This window comes from Typha latifolia, chromosome 4 (genome assembly GCF_019914945.1).
Source record: "Typha latifolia isolate L0001 chromosome 4, TyphaL0001v2, whole genome shotgun sequence".
Classification (NCBI taxonomy): domain Eukaryota; kingdom Viridiplantae; phylum Streptophyta; class Magnoliopsida; order Poales; family Typhaceae; genus Typha; species Typha latifolia.
In genome coordinates, this window is record NC_133089.1 from 10,146,375 (window position 1) to 10,165,210 (window position 18,836).

The following is an 18,836-nucleotide window of genomic DNA, read 5'->3' on the forward strand; positions in this document are numbered from 1 at the left end:
ATGCAAACCCTAGCAAATCTACTTCAAAGTAGGCCGCTATCAGTATCAAGGCCTCCAGCTCCCAATATTTTAAACATGGAGAAGATTATGGAGTTGGATCCATACCGCAATAGTAGCAAAAGCTTCTCATGAAGGTCTAAAGTTATTTTGTCGTGGTATGAGGTTAAGGACCTTGCCTTGGATTGTCCATGGGTCGTTGGCTAGAGCATAAGTCATATCTTTAGCCTATTCAAATTTGAATACGTAGTAGCCATTCGCCATGTCCGTAAGTTGGCTAGAGTAGATCTCAGACGGGTTAAGAGTATACCTCTCCTTAAGAGTCTCCCAAGCAAGGCAAGCCTCTACCTTGCTCGATCACCACACAATCTTCTGTTTGTTATTGGATTTGTGTTAGAATCTTCTCTGGAATAAAATCTGTTTGCGCTTAGGTGTGTTTACGCCCAACAGCTATAGATGCCCACGTTCTCCGTGGACCAGCAGACTGGCTCTGGACTCTTGTGAGATTTTTGCCTCCTTCGCATCTCTGGGCTTAGCTACCTTAGATGAAGTAGTCCTTCTAAGCTATACATCTTCACACTCGGCAGCCACCGGAGGTTCCATTCTCACTTTCCTTTTCCAAATCCCCCAGACCCCTCTCAGCATTAAGTTTGAGGAATAGTTCATTTTGGGTAAACTAATTTAGGAACAGTGCTTGCTTGATAAAAAAAAAAAAAACTCCAGGAATTCAAGAGTGAAACTACCCTCAGGTAGAACGTGCCAAAGTATTAGGGAGTCAATTTTCCAGCATTTCAATTTCAAAAAAAAAATTTTCCAGCACGAGTGTTACCAATCTCAGTCGGCAGCAGGTAGCAAATCAATTTGAGCAAACACCTACCTCTGTCCATCTCTACACGCCGTCACGCCCCCTTCTCTCCTCTTCACCAACTCTCTCTCTCTCTCTCTCTCTCTCTCTCTCTCTCTCTCTCTCTCTCACATCCGGCGGGGCCCACCGAGTCCTTGCTATTTCCGATCAGAAGAGGGGTGGCGATGCGGTTCTAAGCCCCCGTCCTCTTCCTCCACTCTTCTCGAGATCTCCTCTCTTCTTCCCTTCTCTTCCATGGATCTCCTCCTTGCCCTTCTCTCCGCCCTCCTCGTCCTCCTTGGTGGCGTAAGCGTCGACGCCTCGATCCACACGTACGACCTCGAGCCATTCAAGGAAGTCGGCAATGCCTTCCTCCTCTCCGGCGGCAGCGAGGGGATCGTCGCCTCCGTCCGCAGCTCCTACATCAAGTAAACTCCTATGCAACCTCTTTGTCTTACAACCCAAATCTATTTAATTGGGTACCGCTTACTCCTAATTTTCTCCAATGTTGAAGCGAAGCCACTTGATTGCTAATTGCCATCTTTTTCAGCCAGATCTTGGTAACTTTGGAAGTGGATTATTTGGATCTTGCTTTGACTTCGGAAATAAGATATTAGTTCTAGCATGGGTAGCATGCAAACGAATCTTAGGAATTTGGTGAGACGAATGATTAACTCCTAATGTTCGAATTCGTATTGGCTGGAATTGGTTGTTTCGTGGAGGGTGGATATGAGTATGTAGATGAGTGAGAAAAATGAGATCTGTCAATGTGGGTTTAAATTGAACTAGAGATGATTTATAGCTGGGAGCGAGTTCAGTGAGTAAAGGATGAGATGGTTAGTACTTCGTTTTGTTGGTATTCTATTTTTTATTTTTCAGATTGTTAAAGTGTATGCTGTGAAGAGATGACAGGGCCATTAGATGGGCGGAAAATATGTGAGTATTTTAAAAGGCGATTGTTTGGTAAATCATGCATCCATATCGCAAAGAGGATGGAAAAAATGGTACCAGATTGACCTCTACATAAAACAGTGGGATTGCAAACTTGTACTGATTTCATGAAAGATTTGGTTTATGATTGAACGGTTAATTGGGAAAGCTAGATATTTCTTGTTTAGTAAATAGAAATATCTTGTATTTTGTAAGTCACTAAGTTGTAAGTACAATATTCAATATCTGAAAGCAATGCAAGTGTTGCTTTCTTCTTTACCTTATTTCTTTCCTTATTTAGTGCAATTTTGAACTGGGCCTAGCTCCACTTGTTAAAGAGAAGTACAAAACACTGTTCTAAGGCTCAATCTTCTGAAGGATTTTAACAGTCTATTGTTAACTTTTTAGACCGCACTAAGTGACTATCATGTGGAACCTTTCAGGTTCTTTAGATTAGTGAGTGAGTTGACCGAATCCTCACTTACTGAGAGACTATTTAATCCTAATGGCTTAACCTGGATTTGTTGGTTGCATTACTCTCAGGCTTAATAATATTCATCTTTTAGACATTTTATGATAACTTTATTCTGTGCACTTTTTAAGACCTTCATTTTTTGGAAAACATAACATGAGTAACATCTGAGCTGTCATTATTTTAACTAAAATATCTAATTATAACAATTACAATCGGAATGATCCTAACAATGGAGCACCCTACTTGTAGGATGTATGGCCCTTTTAACTTGCAGTTTTATAACTCGGTGAATTACTTATGACATTGTTCCATTTTTCAGCATGTTTGTCATGTCAGAATAATTATCATGAAGAAATTTCATCTCATACAATAATTCTGTTTTATTTTTTATCTTCTTGTCTAACTGAATAATAATATTAGGTTTGACAATGTCACTTTCTGGAGGAGCAAGGAAGCAGCTGAACAACATTCAAGCATGGAGCATAGTACTGGTTTGATCCAGGCGATCATATTTGAAGCAGCTGATCGGGATAACATTGGAGGATCTGCTTATGGCGGACAAAGGTCCATATGTTGCACCCCTGACCTTGCTAAGCTTGAGGGTTGCAAACAAGGGGAAGTCATTAGGAGACCATCATCTGTGGATCTCAACTGGCCTGTTGTTCTAAGTACACACTTTAGTGCCAATGACTTGTTCGCCAATTTGGACCCTCAACAGGTACATATTTCAAAGACAGGAATGTATAACTTGTTCTTCATCTCCTGTGATCCAAAGCTGAGAGGACTCATGATGAGTGGAAAGACAATCTGGAAAAATCCTGGTGGTTATTTACCAGGACGAATGGCTCCTTTAATGACATTTTATGTATTCATGTCACTGGCATATCTGCTACTCAGTGTTATCTGGTTTGTGCAATACATAAGGTTTTGGAGGGACATACTGACAATTCAGAACTGGATCACTCTAGTTATTGCCCTTGGCTTGTTTGAAATGACTCTATGGTACTTTGAGTATTTGAACTTCAATAGCACTGGTGTAAGGCCTGTGGGGATTACAACTTGGGTAGTCACTGTGGGAGCTATCAGGAAAACAATTTCAAGTTTACTTATCCTTTCTATTTCCATGGGTTATGGTGTTGTCCGTCCAACTCTGGGAGGTCTTAAGTCAAAGGTGCTTCTTCTTGGTGTAACATATTTTTTGGCATCAGAATTGCTGGATATTGCAGAAAATGTTGGTACCATCAATGATATTTCAGGGAAAGCAAGGCTTTTCCTTGTTCTTCCGGATGCCTTTTTGCATGCTTTTCTCATTCTATGGATCTTCACATCTCTTTCTCGGACCCTTGAAAAGCTACAGGTATCAAGAATAGAGTTCTCTGCTAGATTAACCTATAACCTCTTTCATCCTGCTTTTTACGGATATATTCCCTTTTCGTTTTTGCTCTTTTATTTAATTTTTGTGGGTCTACCTGTGCTCTCTAACTTGGCTATATTTTGTCACCTTTTAGACGAGGAGAAGTTCTGTGAAGCTAGACATATACAGGAAGTTTACTAATTCATTGGCAGTTGCCGTGATTGCTTCAGTTTCTTGGATAGGTTATGAGGTACAAAAGATTTTGGTTGAATTGAATCTCTTACACAAGCTGATTCTTTACATGTTTCTACATTTTACTATTCAATTAAGAAGTATTATGCTTTTCATCTAATTGCTTAATAAATTTCATTAGGATTTAGTATTTTCTATAGAATCTGATGATTTAAGTATTAAATGTTTCTGGACATGCTGCGCTTGCATGCTACATTGATAGAATGTCGGGACTGATGATACGGATTTTGCATAGGCCTCATAGAATAGATGTCAACCTGTGTCAAGCATGATGCATGCTGAATATGCAAACTTTGGGGGATTCCTTCTTTTTTGAGCTAAAAGAGCTTGGCAAGTCTTCCTAAACTCTTTTACTCATTGCCTGAAGGATCAGAAGGTGGGCGATGATGGAGACTATTTAAATTTGAAAGAACTTTATTCTCTTGCTATTTTATCTCCAAAATTTATATCTTAATGCTACTTTCTCTTTTCTTCATTTTTTTTAATTTTTAATTTTTCATGAGCAGGTAGTACTTTACCTATTGTAAGCTTCAAAATTGGATGAAAGTTGAGCAATATAAAATATCATAATCTTTTCCATAAATTTTGACCTTTACTAGTTAAATTAATGTTATGACCCAATCTCGGCTATCGATTCAAGTTCGTGTGTAGGAAGGCAGTCCGCGTAGTTGGAGGAGAATATTCATCAGATATTCTTCTATAGCTAGAAAATTACTAAACCATATGGGTTTGTTTCGTAACTTCCTAATCTATAATTTTAATATTTACACCCATTGCTGATTCGGACTTTAGCTAGGGCTAAAAGCGGCAAAAATCCGATAGAGGTGTTGATGATGGGTGGTGGTGATGAAGGTGGAGATAGAGTGGACATGTGTTATAGATAGGGTTTGCACATAGTGTAGTAAGGTGAAGGAAGAGAGGGAAGAAGGTGTCGGAGTCCTAAGAAGGAGGGAGGGTCCCGACAGACGAAAGAGGCTAGAGGTAACCGGCAGCAAGATGCCACGCGGCTAGGGATTAAGCGAGGAAGAAGAAGTTTTAGATTAGAGGGGAGAAGATAGGTTAAAATGATAATTCCTTTGATAAAACCCTAATGAGGCTACCTTTCACATATTTAGAGGCTAGCATAACAACCAAACAATTAAGAAAAATAATCTTAATACAATTATTCTCGTTGAAAGCATTCAAATAGCCTCACGAGGCATCCGAACTGCCAAATCAATGTCTCTGTATTTGCAAACGCAATGCAAGCATTCAAACGTCCATTTTTGGCGTTTGAACGATCCTTCCTGGGGTTCGAACATCCAAATCAGTGTCTCTAAATGTGTGAACACAATGCAGGCCTTCGAATGACGCTTTCAAATGCCCAAATTGGTGTCTCTGTATGTGCGAACGCGATACAAGTGTTCAAACGCCGCGTTTGAACGCCTCAGTTGGAAATCCTTATTTATCAAGAAAAATAAGAAATTGAAACAAGAAATTGAATCATAAGTTGTAGTAGTGCACGAGGTGGTTAGGTCCGGTCCGTATCACATTATTCCACCATGCTTCCACTCAATTTGTCCTCAAAATGCAAAATTGGAAAAGCGGTCTATCAAAGTTATCTTAGGTTCCCAAGTGGTTTGATTGGATGTCCGTCCAGCCTAGCGCACCAGCACCTTTATAATCAGCCTTCCATCATGTGTGACCTTTCTTCGTGCTAAGATCTTCTCGGGTGGGGGCTCGAGCACCTCTGCAACTGTCTCAACCGGTCCAATCCATGCTCTCAAGCTTAGATACATGGAAGATCAGGTGAACTCGAGATGACTTGGGCAAGTCAAGCCTATATGCTATAGCTTTCGCCTTCTCTTGAATCTGAAATGGACAAAGAAATGATGGGCTAATTTTTGGTTCTGAATGGGTCAAACTAAGACTTGTTGATACGGTTGGAGCCGAACATAGACCCAATTGCTCACTTCGTAGCTTCGATCTTGATGCTTGTGGTCATACACTTGCTTCATTTGGTTCTGCGCTGCTACTAAGTGAAGCTTGAATCGCTTGAGTACTTTATCCCGTTTTGATAGCACCTCATCTATGTCGAAATGGCCCGATAGGCTCGATCGGTCATAGGATCGCAATGTGGGAGACGTGCGTCCATAGACCGTCTCGAAGGGTGTTATCACAATGGCGGTGTGGTGAGCCGTGTTGTATGAGTATTTAGCTCAAGGAAGATAAGTTAGCCATCTCTTGGGTTGCACTCTGGCAAAACATGACAAATATTGCTCAAAACAGCGACTAACCACTTAGGATTGCCCGTCGGTATGAGAATGGTATGCCAAGCTCAATTTGAGTTAAGTCCCTTGTTGCTTGAAGTACTCTTGCCAAAAGTACTCACAAAAATTGAGTCACGATCTGAAACTATAGATCTTGGCATGCCAGGCAATTGGGCTACTTCTTTCACAAAAAATTATGCTACCTTCTTTACGGTGCACGAGTGTGTTAGAGTTGAAAAGTGAACACTCTTCATCAACCCGTCGACCACCACCATTATCATTGGTTTGGAAGGAGCAGCAGTTGCAGCAGCCTCGCTGGTTTGGTTGAGTCCGCCTTGGTGTGTTGATAGACTTTACAAGCTCGAATATAGGCTAGTACTTCTTTTCTCATTTTAGCCGTGCTGCGATAGTGCATAGTTGACCCGGTTCTTAGTCCCCTTCTTGTACACCAATTAGTAGTCGTAGCCCAGCAACTTTTCCACTCACGGCTGCTGTGCCAGAATGTCAATCTGCTGCCCAAGAAAATATGGCAGGATCCGTTGATTAGTACACACCACGAATTGCCGTTCAATGAGATACGGTCTCCATTTTGTGACGTGGATAATAGCGAGCATCTCTTGCTTGTAGGTAGGCACCATTTAATTCTTCATCGACAATGCCTTGCTCATATATGCCACGGGCCTTCATTGTTGTATAAGAATGACCCCAATTCTAGCCCTAGACGTGTTGTATTCCACCACAGAAGGCTTGATAAAATTAGGTAGTGCCGTTGTCATTACCGTCTTCAATTCATCAATTGCCCTTGTTGCTGCCTCAGTTCATTGGAACTCCCCCATTTTTAGTAGTGATGTCAAGGGGCGGCAATCTTGCCATAGTTGGCATTAAACCGACTGTAATAACCCATCAATCTAAGAATGCCCTATAATTCCTTTGGCATCTTTGGAATCTTCTATTGCACCACGTTCCACACCTTGGAGGGATCGTCTTCTACTCCCACCGTTGATATGATGTGACTGAAATACTCTACTCTCGGTTGGCTCCATAGACACAGACTCCTTCATCTTCTCATCTTTAGCCTATTGTCTTTTAAAATTTACAGCACGTCGTGGAGGTGGACGGGATGTTGCCTCAATGACGTCCTAAAGATGTCGTTCATCAACCTTTGGAATGTGGACGGGGCATTAATAAGTCCAAATGGCATAACCTTGAATTCATAATGCCTATCATGTATGTAGAATGCGGTCTTGTGCACATCCTCGGGCCTCACTCGGATTTGGTGGTAGTTGGCACATAAATCTAACTAGCTGAAGTAAGAGGTCCCCGGAAGCTCATTAAAGAGTTCTTTAACGACAAGAATAGGGCACCTATCCTTCACTATGATGGCGTTGAGTGTATGGTAGTCCACGCCAAATCACTATGTATCGTCCTTCTACACTAGAAGCACCAACAATGAGTATGAGCTCCGGCTTGGTTGGATAATTCCGCTATCCAACATTTTTTTGATAAGCCTTGTGATCTCATCTTTTTACAAAAATGGTATTGGTAGGTACGTACATTAACTAGCTTAGCTCCGGGTATGATCTTAATGCGGTGATCTTGTGGTCAAGCTGGTGACATGTCGCTTGGTTCTTCAAACACCTCACTAAACTCCTTCAACAAGTTGGTCATGTCAGCAAGCACTCATTCCTCCATTTTGTGGTCCATTTGGTTTTGGACTATTTGCATTAAAAAGTCATAGTAGCTAGCCCTTGGTGGCCCCACCATCGGTTGAAGTTGGGTTTTAAGTCGCAATCCGATTCCGTCTAACCTCACTCGTTTGCCACTTTGTTTGAAATCCTTTCACATCTCTGAAAAGTCGAAGGTCACCAAACCCAAACTTTGCAACCATTGGGTCCCTAACACAATGAGCCCCTCGTAAAGCCAATGGGTAAAAATCCAAGGTAAAGGAATTGTCTTGAATCTTCAAAAGAGCCTCTCAGCATACATCACCTACTCGAAGCGTTGTGCCGTCTCCAAGTGCTACATCAAATCCAGAGGTAGTCTCTGTAGTCATGCCTATCATCTTCACCGCACGCTCATCCATAAAATTGTGGGTGCCCCCGGTGTTGATGAGGATCAACATGATTTGGTTTTTCAAGTGTCGTCAACCCTAAGCGTTCTTGGTACATTAGCATCGGTATAGGCATGTGTGGAGATCTCGGCATGGATCTTCTCGCTGATCTTCAAAGGCTCTTGGTCTTCAATAAGGTCCCTAAGTTCATCTTCCACTGGTTCACCCTTTTCCACGAACGAAGAAAAGTTTGTCCAATACTATTACCGTGGCCAGTCAGTCGAAGCACAATTGTGCCCCGAGGGTGAATTTCTCATCACAATAGAAGCACAGTCCTTTTGCTCTTCTTTCTTTAACTTGGGCTTGTGTTAGTCTTCTAATGAGGGCTCGAGGAGGCCCCCATCATCTTTGGTTGTGGCTATGGAAATGGCCTTGCACCCATTGTCCTTGGTAGACCCGTTGACACATGGTGTGCGGTTGCGGTTTGCTGAGGTACTCCTCTAGCCTCTGTAGTGCTCTAGCCTTTTTTTTTGCTATCCGAAGCTCTCTAAGTTTTTCTTTCATCATTTGAGCTGTGGCGAAAGCCTCATGTAAGGTGGTTCGCCGAATGGCTCTTACTTTCGCTTGTATGTCCCACTGAAGGTCGCTAACGAACGTGCTCCAAATTCGATTGTTAATACGTTCGTACTCCTCTTGATATGCTCTTACCGTAGTCCTTTGGGTCAGTTTGGTGAGGGTGGCTTGGAAGTCTTCATTACCGGAGGCCCCAAACCGAATGAAATTGCATCACCGAACTCCTCCCACGATCGATAGGGCTGAGCTCGGTTCGTGGCTTGGTACCATCAGATGGCGGTGTCTTCAAGGTGGAAGGATGCTAATAACAGTTTTTGTGCATTAGGTGTTCTCTGGAACTCGAAGAATTGTTTCGCTTGACAAACACAATCGAACGGATTGCCTCTATTGAATGGTGGAAAGTTGAGGTGAACAGTACCCGCACAAGCGCCTTCGTCATGTTAGTTGGTCCTCCTTTCTCTTTGGTTTAGTCCAGCAACCCTTGGATACTATCGAGAGGTCGTTGGTTCCTTATAGTCCACCTACCCATTCATCATCATCTTTTTGGCGAGACAGAATCGGTGCTCGATGGTGATGAAAAACCGGTGTCAGTTTGGTACACCTCTCTTGCGATGTGGGTAGCAAGAGGCTTCTAGGTTAGCCCCCCATGAAGTCCTCATAGTCTTCCTTTAGCACGGAGTGGTGGAGGTGGAGTCTTTTGATGAAGGGGTGGTTCTATCAGTGGTGCAACCTGGGCGTGAGCGAGTAGCTCGGTTGCTGCTGTGTTCCCTAGTGCGCCCATGAGGACTTGAGTCATCGCTGCTGTCAATGTTTGCATAGCATACTGCATCTCCATCATGTCCATGAACATCTTGATCAGATCAAAGTTGACAAAAAAGTTAAAGGAGAAGTTGCCGTCGGTGTGTTGGGGTCCAATTCGGATTTGATTACATCCGTGGGCTCTTCTTTGATTGAGGTGCCTTCATGGGGTCTCAATGCCATGGATCTGGTTGTTGGCATGATGTCTGAAGAATAGTGGTTCTAAACTACTAGTTATAACCTGATTTCGGTTATCGGTTTGAGTTTGTGTGCACAAAAGTAGTCCGGACAGTCGGAGGAGAATATTCATTGGATACTCCCCCGTAGCTAAAAAATTATGAAACCAGATGGGTTCGTTTTATAACTTCCTGATATAGAATTTTGATATTTATGCTCTTCGCCGATTTAGACTGTAGCTAGGGCTAAAAGCGACAAATATCTAGTGGTGGTGTTAATGACGGGTGGTGGAATGACGGTAGAGATGGAGTGGATGTGGGTTACAGATAAGGTTTGCACATGGCACGATAGGGTGAAGGAAGAGAAGGAAGAAGGTGTTGGTGTCCTAAGAAGGAGGGTCTCGACAGATGAAAGAGGCTAGAGGTGGTAAACAGCAAGATAACGCGCAGCTAGGGTTTGAGCGAGGAGGGAGAAGCTTTAGACTAAAGGGGAGAAAAATAGGTTAAAATGATAATTCCTTCGATAAAATCCTAATGAAGCCCCTTCCACATATTTAGAGGCTAGCCTAATAACCAAACAACTAGGAAAAATAACCTTAATATAATTATTCTCGTTGAAAGCTTTCGAACGGCCTTGTGAGGCGTTTGAACGACCAAATCAGTGTCTCGTGCGAATGCGATGTAGGGAATGACGCATTCGACCGGTCGTCCTTGGCATTCGAATGCCCAAATCAGTGTCTATCTATGTGTGAACGTGATATAGGCGTTTGAATAGCTCTTCTTGGTGTTTGAATGCCCCAGCCAAAAATCCTTATTTATCAAGAAAAATAAGGAAATGAAACAAGAAATTGAATCATAGGTCGTATCAACGCACGAGGTGGCTTGGTCCAGCCCGAATCACATCAATTAAAAAACATGCAAATTTAATCAGATTTTGGACATAATGGATAGATATTTTTAGATTGTAAGAAAAGAAATCACTTTTTACCAATTTTATCTATGTTCTTTTGAATTGAATAAAAGACAAATTGGTGAACAAAATAAGAAATAATGCTTGAAGTAGTTAGAAAAAGGTTTATATTGGAAAAATTTATTCCCTGAATTTTAATGCAAAGTTCTGCTATTTTTGAAGTATTGAATGAATAAAACCCTAAAATCTTAAAATTTACTCATTGTCATGCAAATGAATTTGATGAAATAAAGGGTTAGTTGACCTAACCTTTCCAAACTTAAATTTACTCATTGCCATGCAAATGAATTTGATGAAATAAAGGGTTAGTTGACCTAACCTTTCCAAACTTCTTTCATGCAAATTAAATTCGTAAAATTGTGGTGTTAATCTTGAGGGAAGTTGGTTTCCCCAACTTTTTCCTCTAGTTTTTCAAAACTGAAAACCTGAGAATGAAAGTATTGATGACCAATAATGGCTATATCTCTTGGATTCAATGATGGCTGCGCCGTTTGGCATGCCCCTATAAGCCATTGACATGTATTGGCACATCTTTAACACACTTTTAATAAAAAACTAGTGTATTTAGAGATGATTTTAAGTCTTTTAACACGTCAATTTTTGGTTTTTGATATGAATATATGTATTAAAGCCTATATTAGAGGATCTCCCTCCTTGTCAAGCTGTGTGTTCTCTTGATACTGAGATATTAGAGGATCTCCCTCCTTGTCAAGCTATGTGTTCTCCTGATACTGAGCAGTCTATATCTGCTCTATTATAGGATTCTCCTTGTATGAGAAAAACCAACATTTAGAGGGTCAAAAACTCAAAATCTCCCCTCATCTGTCTTCGATTCTCAGTTATGTGTTGTAAATATCAACGATGGCCGTGCCGTGCCACCATCGGCACGGCACGCCCCTATGTCCCACTGGCACGCATTTATAATAATTTTAATAAACTTTTTAGGATATGTAAAGATGTTGTTGGGTCTTCAATATGTCAATTTTTGATTTTTGGTTTAAATATATGTATTAAAAGATTAAAAACTACATTACAATGCTTTATATTTAGATTATTTTTGTGACCTATTTTAGAAAAAAAAACTAAGGTTATTTGTATTCCTCGAAAATCCCTGCCCACATGTTCATTTAATATTTCTTGATCTACTATTGGCTAAATTACCTAAGCACTAGGTCCAATGTGAGTAGGATCAGAGGTAAATCTTTGCCTACTAGGCAAGATGATAGCAAGTTACAAATTCCAACTCGGTAGGACATATTTCTATTACTATAAAATTAATAAATTAATTAATAAATAAAAATGAACTAGTTATGATAGGGTTACCGTTATCCTTAAAGATAAAACAATAATTAAATATAAATATTATTCAACACATACTATGATTGAAGACATTTATTAAAACTAATATTAATGATTGAATACTCTATAATATAATTGAAGACATAATATTAATTGATAATAGTTTAATAATTAAAATTAATATCTAGTTGAACGTAAAATGAGGAGGATTAAAAACTTCATTTGTCAGCATAAGAATAACACGAAAATGTTGCATTAAATACTGTCGATATTCTTCAAAATCCATTTACTGATAATATTTCTCGTTGTAACGTCTCACATGGTTTTTATACGAATAGAAATTTTGTAATTCTCCTATGATATAATATGAATATTGAATATACACGAGAATGAACGTCACCGGATAGACACAAATACACCATAAACATATATAAATTGTGGATATAGAGTATAATAAGAGTGTTCTAGCTATAATAGGTGTGATTGATATGATGATAATTATGATGAACTCATATTATCGTGTGGGTGCATATCTCTTGATGTTCTAACTTATAGACTCAAATTCTTTGTAAAAATAATGCATTTGAGAAGGTTGTGTAACAGAAATGCATGTCTCATCTTCATCATCATTGCATTATACTAAGTCTCGTTATTATCACTATTACCATCATCATTATCATCTCTAGTCTCATTATCATTAATTTTATCTAAGCCTTCTAATGATCAAATGATCAGTTGATTTGATAATGATTAATAAAAATAAGAAAAGTTTTAAATACGGGGCTCCACATGGCATAATGATTGGCATGAGGCCGTGCTGGGCCGGCACGGACGGCATGGGGGTGTGCCACAGCACACCTCGTGCTACGTACCGTTGTAATGGCACGGCAAGTGTTGGTTGGCACGGCCATCCATGGTAAACATAATCTCATATTGTAGTGGGTATATGCAAATTTTGCCAATTGTGCATGTGAAGGACGATTTTAGTTTTTATATGAATCAACGCAAAAGCAGATCAATTACGTTGATCTCCACTAGAAGAGATCTTCTGGGAGAGGATGCGGACAACAAACTTCTTAATATTGGGGCTCCATATGATGTATCATGTTTGTCGATAAAAAAAGTCCTCATAGAATATTTTAAATTGATCACTCTAATGAATTTGTTTTGGATCAATTAAACCTATTTCGAACCTCACCTGCACTTGTGCCTGTCGAATGCTTATATTGACCAAATTCCTTGAAAGATTTAGCAAGAAGGTTGTGCTGGTCGGCATGTCCCATGCCGAGCCTCTTAAGAAAACTGATTTTTTGCTAGTTTTCACTCTCCATTTCTTGAGGTGTGAGAAATATCTAATGGGTACTGATCCATTGTGTTTGTTTTCTATCATTATTCAGTAATTATTTTATTTAATAATATCTGGTAACTTAAATTTTGCAATATTTAAGAGGCAAAATGGGTTGCCACTTGCCTTGTATTAATTTGCTAAACTAGTTGCTACTACATTGTGCTCGGATACAATAGTTTTATAATTTTGTAGCAAATAGTTATGTATAAACTTTTAGTTATACCACAATAAAGAAAGTCTGTTGATGATTTGAATAACGGGCTTTCATTGATTTATTAATATGACACAGTTAAAGCGGTATACGCTGAGATGGCATTAGAAATAGAGAATATGCACAACCTGAGGATATGGTTGGTTGCATTATATTTTGTTAGTACTTAATGTAATTTGATTTTAAAAAGGTTGAGGTATTTTCTATTAGAAGGACTAGCTGTAGTTTAGATTGAGGTGTGTAAATGCCCTAATCTTCCATAAGAGGTTGGGAGGAGGATGAAAGCACTGTTAGATATCATAAGGTGATAAAACAAGAGGTGGAGAAGGATAAAGAATAATTTATAAAGAAAAATTTAATGCATGCAAGTCTGCAGATGTTGATTATGAAGGCCAAGATTATAGCTGAAAAGATGTATCTTGATATACAGATGCAATAAATGCTCTTTTTCAGAGCAGTAGCATCATAGGAGCAAGTGACACAATATATATTACAGTCTGGTCCCTTCACTTTGAGATTGCTAATAGGTAAATTCTTTTGGTTATCCTAATTTCTAGGGACTCTAGATCTGGGATATATCTGCCACATCAACGAAATGCGACCATATATGGTACTAGAGCACACATAGGTGATAATAGAGTGCACATAGGTGATATCATTCTCAAGGATGGCCAAAACACCCAATTTTATTTTTCCTTTGTAGGGGAACCCAATTGGCCCCTTTTCGGACCAAACTACCCTACTACTCATGGGTACCATGAGTTTGTATTTTCTGTATGTTTGATCCACAATTTTGTATACCTTATCCGTACTTACTATATATAGTAAATATGCGTACATACTACATACCTTATCCATATGGTGTTTTTTTTTCTCCCTTGTTTTATGCCTTGCGGTACTCAATTTCTTGTTTGGAAGATGCTTGGTATAAGGTTGACTTCATTTGGTTTGGTTCTGCACATCACATTGATTCCATGCATTTTAACTGACTCTATCATGATCCCATGCATTTTCACTTACTCTATCATAATCCTCACTTACTAATTGCTTAATCAGCAGTTATTTTGTAGTAAATCCACACTTATAATATATAGAAAAAGAGCTCATATGCTCACACAGTGCTTTTCTTCCTCCATGCCTTGTGACACTCAAATTTTTACTTGAGTAATGGTTGGTGTAAATTTGACTACAATTGGTTTGGTTCTGCATATCAATACCATGCATCTTCACTTACTATATGCTTAATCCTTATTTACTAGAGCTTAATCCATATATTAAATCCACACTTACTAATGACAAATCCGTACTTATTATAGTTCATATGCGCACTCAGTGTTCTTTTCTTCATTCATGCCCTAAGCATTCAAACTCTTCCTATGAAAATGCTTGGTATAAAGTTAATGGTTATATTAAGTTTGATTATGCAGATCTATCATGCATTATCACTTATGATATACTTAATCCTTACTATATTACTTAAAAATTACTATCTAGTAAATCTACACTTAAAATATAGCATATTCAGAGTTTTTGACTAAACTAGCCCTGTTCCAATTTATTTTTACTGAAATAGACTACTACTCAAATTTATTACTAAATTGGGTCTAATTTATTGTAGTCATAATAAAAATACTAAACTAATCAACGTTTTATCTTTAAGCAAAAACGCTAATCAATTCAGCGTTTTTATCTGGTCCTAAAATGCTGAATAGTTCAGCATTTTATGTATATAAATCTTTTTAACTTAATCTTTTAGCAGTCTAAAAAAATATCTAGCGATAAAAACACTGAACTGATTAGCGTTTTTAAAAATACTGATTAGTTCAACATTTTTGTTAGGACTACAGTTAATTAGATCCTATTTAGTAATACGTTTAAGAGATAAGAAAAAAAAGAGGTCTAGTTTAGTCAAAAACTTGCATATTCACATATCCCAACTCATGCAGTGCTCTTCAATTTTCTTCCTCCATTCCCAGTGGCACTCAAATTCTTAATTGGGGAATGTTTGGTATAAAGTTGACTATGCTAGGTTTGGTTTTGCACTGATACGTTCGATATGCTTAATAATTACTTATTGTAGCTTAATCAACACTTATCATGTAGTAAATCTACATTTATTAGATGCAAAAAAAGGGTTCACATATGCACTCACACAATGTTTTTTCTTTCTTTGTGCCCTATGGCATTCAAATCCTTACTTGGAGAATGCTTGGTATAAGGTTAATAATTACATTAGGTAAGTATAGGGCTAGGGGGAATATAGAAAACAATATAATTTATTATAGAAATTGAATGAAAAAATTATTCTTGTGGAGGATTCCACATGTATGTCCTCTTCTCTTTACTAGTGATTTTCATGCTTTCTTATCATTTTTTCCCAAAAGTGGTGTGTTGCCTCCCTTTCCCTATAGTTTCCCCTCTTCTCTATCTAGTCATGTTTGTATGGAAAATAACTCGAGGCAGAAACAGAGAATAATTGATGTGATCTTTTCTCTCCTTAGGCATGGATCCATGTAACTCCTTATCTTTCCCCACATTTGCACATCTTACATCCCCACTACATCCCTTATTAAGCTCTCAAAATATTAAACTGTTGGAATGTGGGAAATTACGGCTTGCTAAGGTTGATAGATGAATGTGAGGAAGCGGCATGCTAGAATTGTTTCTGAAGTAGAAAGAAAGTGCATTTCTAAAGTTCCATGTTTGTAGTAGCTAGACTCTAATCTCCAAGATTCCATGTATGTAGTAGCTAGACTCTAATCTCCAAGATTCCATGCCTCAAATTATTGATAAACAATGGTCTTGCTGGAGAACATCAATGAATTTTATCAACCTCTATGTCATCTTTCCATTATGTTTGCTTCATATATAGGAAGTAGTCTTATTTTTCATTCAGAACCATACTTTTTTCTGTCAATTTAGATCAAGGTAAGTTGTTATCTCTAAAATGTGGCAGTTCTCTCTTCTCACCATTACCTTTAGCTCTTCTCTGACTGTTGATTCTGAATAGTTTTCCTGATCAAATTTGTGGAGTTAGGTCTAACTATTAGCACAAGCGGTTAAAATTTTATCTCTCTAACCGAGAGGTTAGGGTTTAAAACCATTGCAAGGATAAATTGCACCTAGTGTGCCAATGGTTGATTTGTTGTGGCATGTTTCTAAAGGAGGGTTGACTCCCAATCTAATTATTGGAGGGGACTGGCTCTATTGTCCGGTCTATAACTTATGGGCTTTTGAATTATATGAAAAGAAGAAGTTTGTAGAGTAAATTTATAGAAATACTTTTAAATCATGATGATAAATTATCTAACAATTTCATGTTACAGGTTTACTTTAAGGCAACAGATCCCTTCAGTGAGCGATGGCAGAGTGCCTGGATAATTACTGCCTTTTGGCACATTCTGGCATTTTCACTCCTTGCTGTAATCTGCTATCTATGGGCACCATCTCAGAGCTCGCAACGGTAATTCCTCCTGCAATGTTAGGGGAATGCTGAAGAATCAGTTTTAATGCTCTCAACTTTTTTTTTAACAGATATGCCTATTCGGGTGAAGCCGCCGATGACGATGATGAAGAAGCTCAATCTCTTAATAAAAGTTCTCCGGATGGGGATGTTGGATTAGTGAAGCTGGATAAAGATCGGAATCTAGATCCTACCACTGCCTTTAGTCTTGAAGATGAGGCAGAAGAGGATAAGCAGGAATAGTCCACATCAAGTCATCTTATAATTGCATTTACAGGATTGTTCAAGCAGGGGAGAGATCAGCTGTAGAATCACTTGCGTTTTACGTTTTATGGAGAGAATCCCCATATTGTTTTGTTTTCCTTGATTTTATCCTTTACTTGGTTGTTTGTTCTAGCTTTAAGGAGGAAGGGCATCAGTATAATACATTAAATAGGAATTTGTACTGTAACTTCTTTTGTATATACTTGCTGAGGCAATGAGAACCATATGCTTGATGGTTATGGCTAGATATTGATGGAATGAACTCCAGTATTCCAATTATCGAAGAAAAAACTATAGTATTCCCAGTACCTTAATATTTCTCTAGTACTGTAGTAGAAATTTGTCATGCTATATATAATTATTACTTTTTATACTAGTATATTAAAATAACTTATACCCGTATTAGCACTCTTTATTTAATATTAAAAATTAAAATATTTATTAAAATTGGCCTTTTTCAACAATTGAACAAAGATTAATGTGTTTGTTGTTTTTTTTTTCCATATGCAACATATGTGTGTATATATATATGAGTAATCTTTATTCCACGCATACCTATGATACAAGTCATAAAACCCTATTTATAGAGAATTAATTAAAAAAGTTTTAAACAAATTTAACTAAATCAGTCTTCCTTGTCCTTCTCAGATTAGTCTATTTTGTCACAGATAAAGTCTAAATCTAGAGATCTAGAGAAGCCTCAAACAAAAGTTGTTGATCATGAGGTCATCGATTTTCTCAAGGTGATATCTTCTGAATATTTTTTTTTTAAATTGCGTAGATTTGAATTCAACTAACTAACCAAATTTTGACCTACTAAGTCTCTCAGTAAATTATAAAAGCAAATAAGATAAATAGAATCAACTCATTGAGCTTGCTGCCCTTATAATGTGACCGGACTAACTCGGTTTGTATCAATTCACTGTGCTTTTTCCCACCTTGCCCTCATGATGTAAAGTCAGGAAAGTGATCCATGATATTCGTCTCAAGCTCCTATGTCGCCCCATTAATCTTGTTGCATTTACTTGGCTCAGGCCCATGTTATGATTTAGCTAGATATGGCTTGAGCCTGACTTTTGTTTTGAAAATAACTTTTTTTTTGGAAGAATAAAGATTTCTAGCAGTCGTGTCCAAACGTTAGAAAATCACATTTGAATGTGACAATTGAACGCTTGCATAGTCGAAGGCGCCGTTCAAACATCTGCACACGTTCGCAAAGACAAAGAACGCATTAAGTGTGTTCGAACACAATCGACGAACTACAATTGTCCTAGGGTTATCTTTTGATTATTTTGCTTGTTCGGTTAGTCTCTAAATATGTGGAAGGCAACCTAATTGAACATTATTGATGAATTATTGAAGTTCTCCTACCCAAATCTCTATCTCCTTCCTCCAAAGGCATCCATCATTGGACGTCATCTCCTTTCTCCTTCAATCTGATAGTGCCCACTTGCCTCTCAAGGATCGGTCCACCCTCTTTCACTTTGTCTAGCTTAATCACATCCACCATGCCACCACCTGACCAATGGTCAGTATTTTTTCTATAACTTTTGATCTACACATCTGATCGATGTGATTTTGAT

At 38.5% G+C, this 18,836-nt stretch overlaps 1 protein-coding gene across 2 annotated transcripts; it reads left to right on the top strand.

Annotated features, from left to right (window-relative positions):
• The first annotated feature begins 496 nt into the window (after positions 1-496).
• LOC140786842 (uncharacterized) lies at positions 497-17,440 on the top strand. 2 transcript variants are annotated; one of them, XM_073135532.1, is made up of 5 exons: positions 497-593; positions 2,667-3,603; positions 3,755-3,850; positions 16,853-16,989; positions 17,061-17,440. In XM_073135532.1, the coding sequence occupies exons 2-5, from the start codon at positions 2,722-2,724 to the stop codon at positions 17,230-17,232; spliced, it is 1,287 nt and encodes a 428-aa protein (XP_072991633.1). In that variant the 5' UTR covers positions 497-593; positions 2,667-2,721; the 3' UTR covers positions 17,233-17,440. The 2 variants fall into 2 exon arrangements, with proteins under 2 accessions (XP_072991633.1, XP_072991631.1); XM_073135530.1 differs by having other exon boundaries at positions 550-1,269.
• The last annotated feature ends 1,396 nt before the right edge of the window (positions 17,441-18,836 follow it).

What these genes read in the sequence shown, in the direction of transcription:
- LOC140786842 (XM_073135530.1), top strand. Translation starts at nt 1,097, where the DNA reads ATGGATCTCCTCCTTGCCCTTCTCTCCGCCCTCCTCGTCCTCCTTGGT. An exon ending in GTCCGCAGCTCCTACATCAA is followed by an intron (nt 1,270 to 2,666) that starts GTAAACTCCTAT and finishes TAATAATATTAG; the next exon opens with GTTTGACAATGTCACTTTCT. An exon ending in CCATCTCAGAGCTCGCAACG is followed by an intron (nt 16,990 to 17,060) that starts GTAATTCCTCCT and finishes TTTTTTTAACAG; the next exon opens with ATATGCCTATTCGGGTGAAG.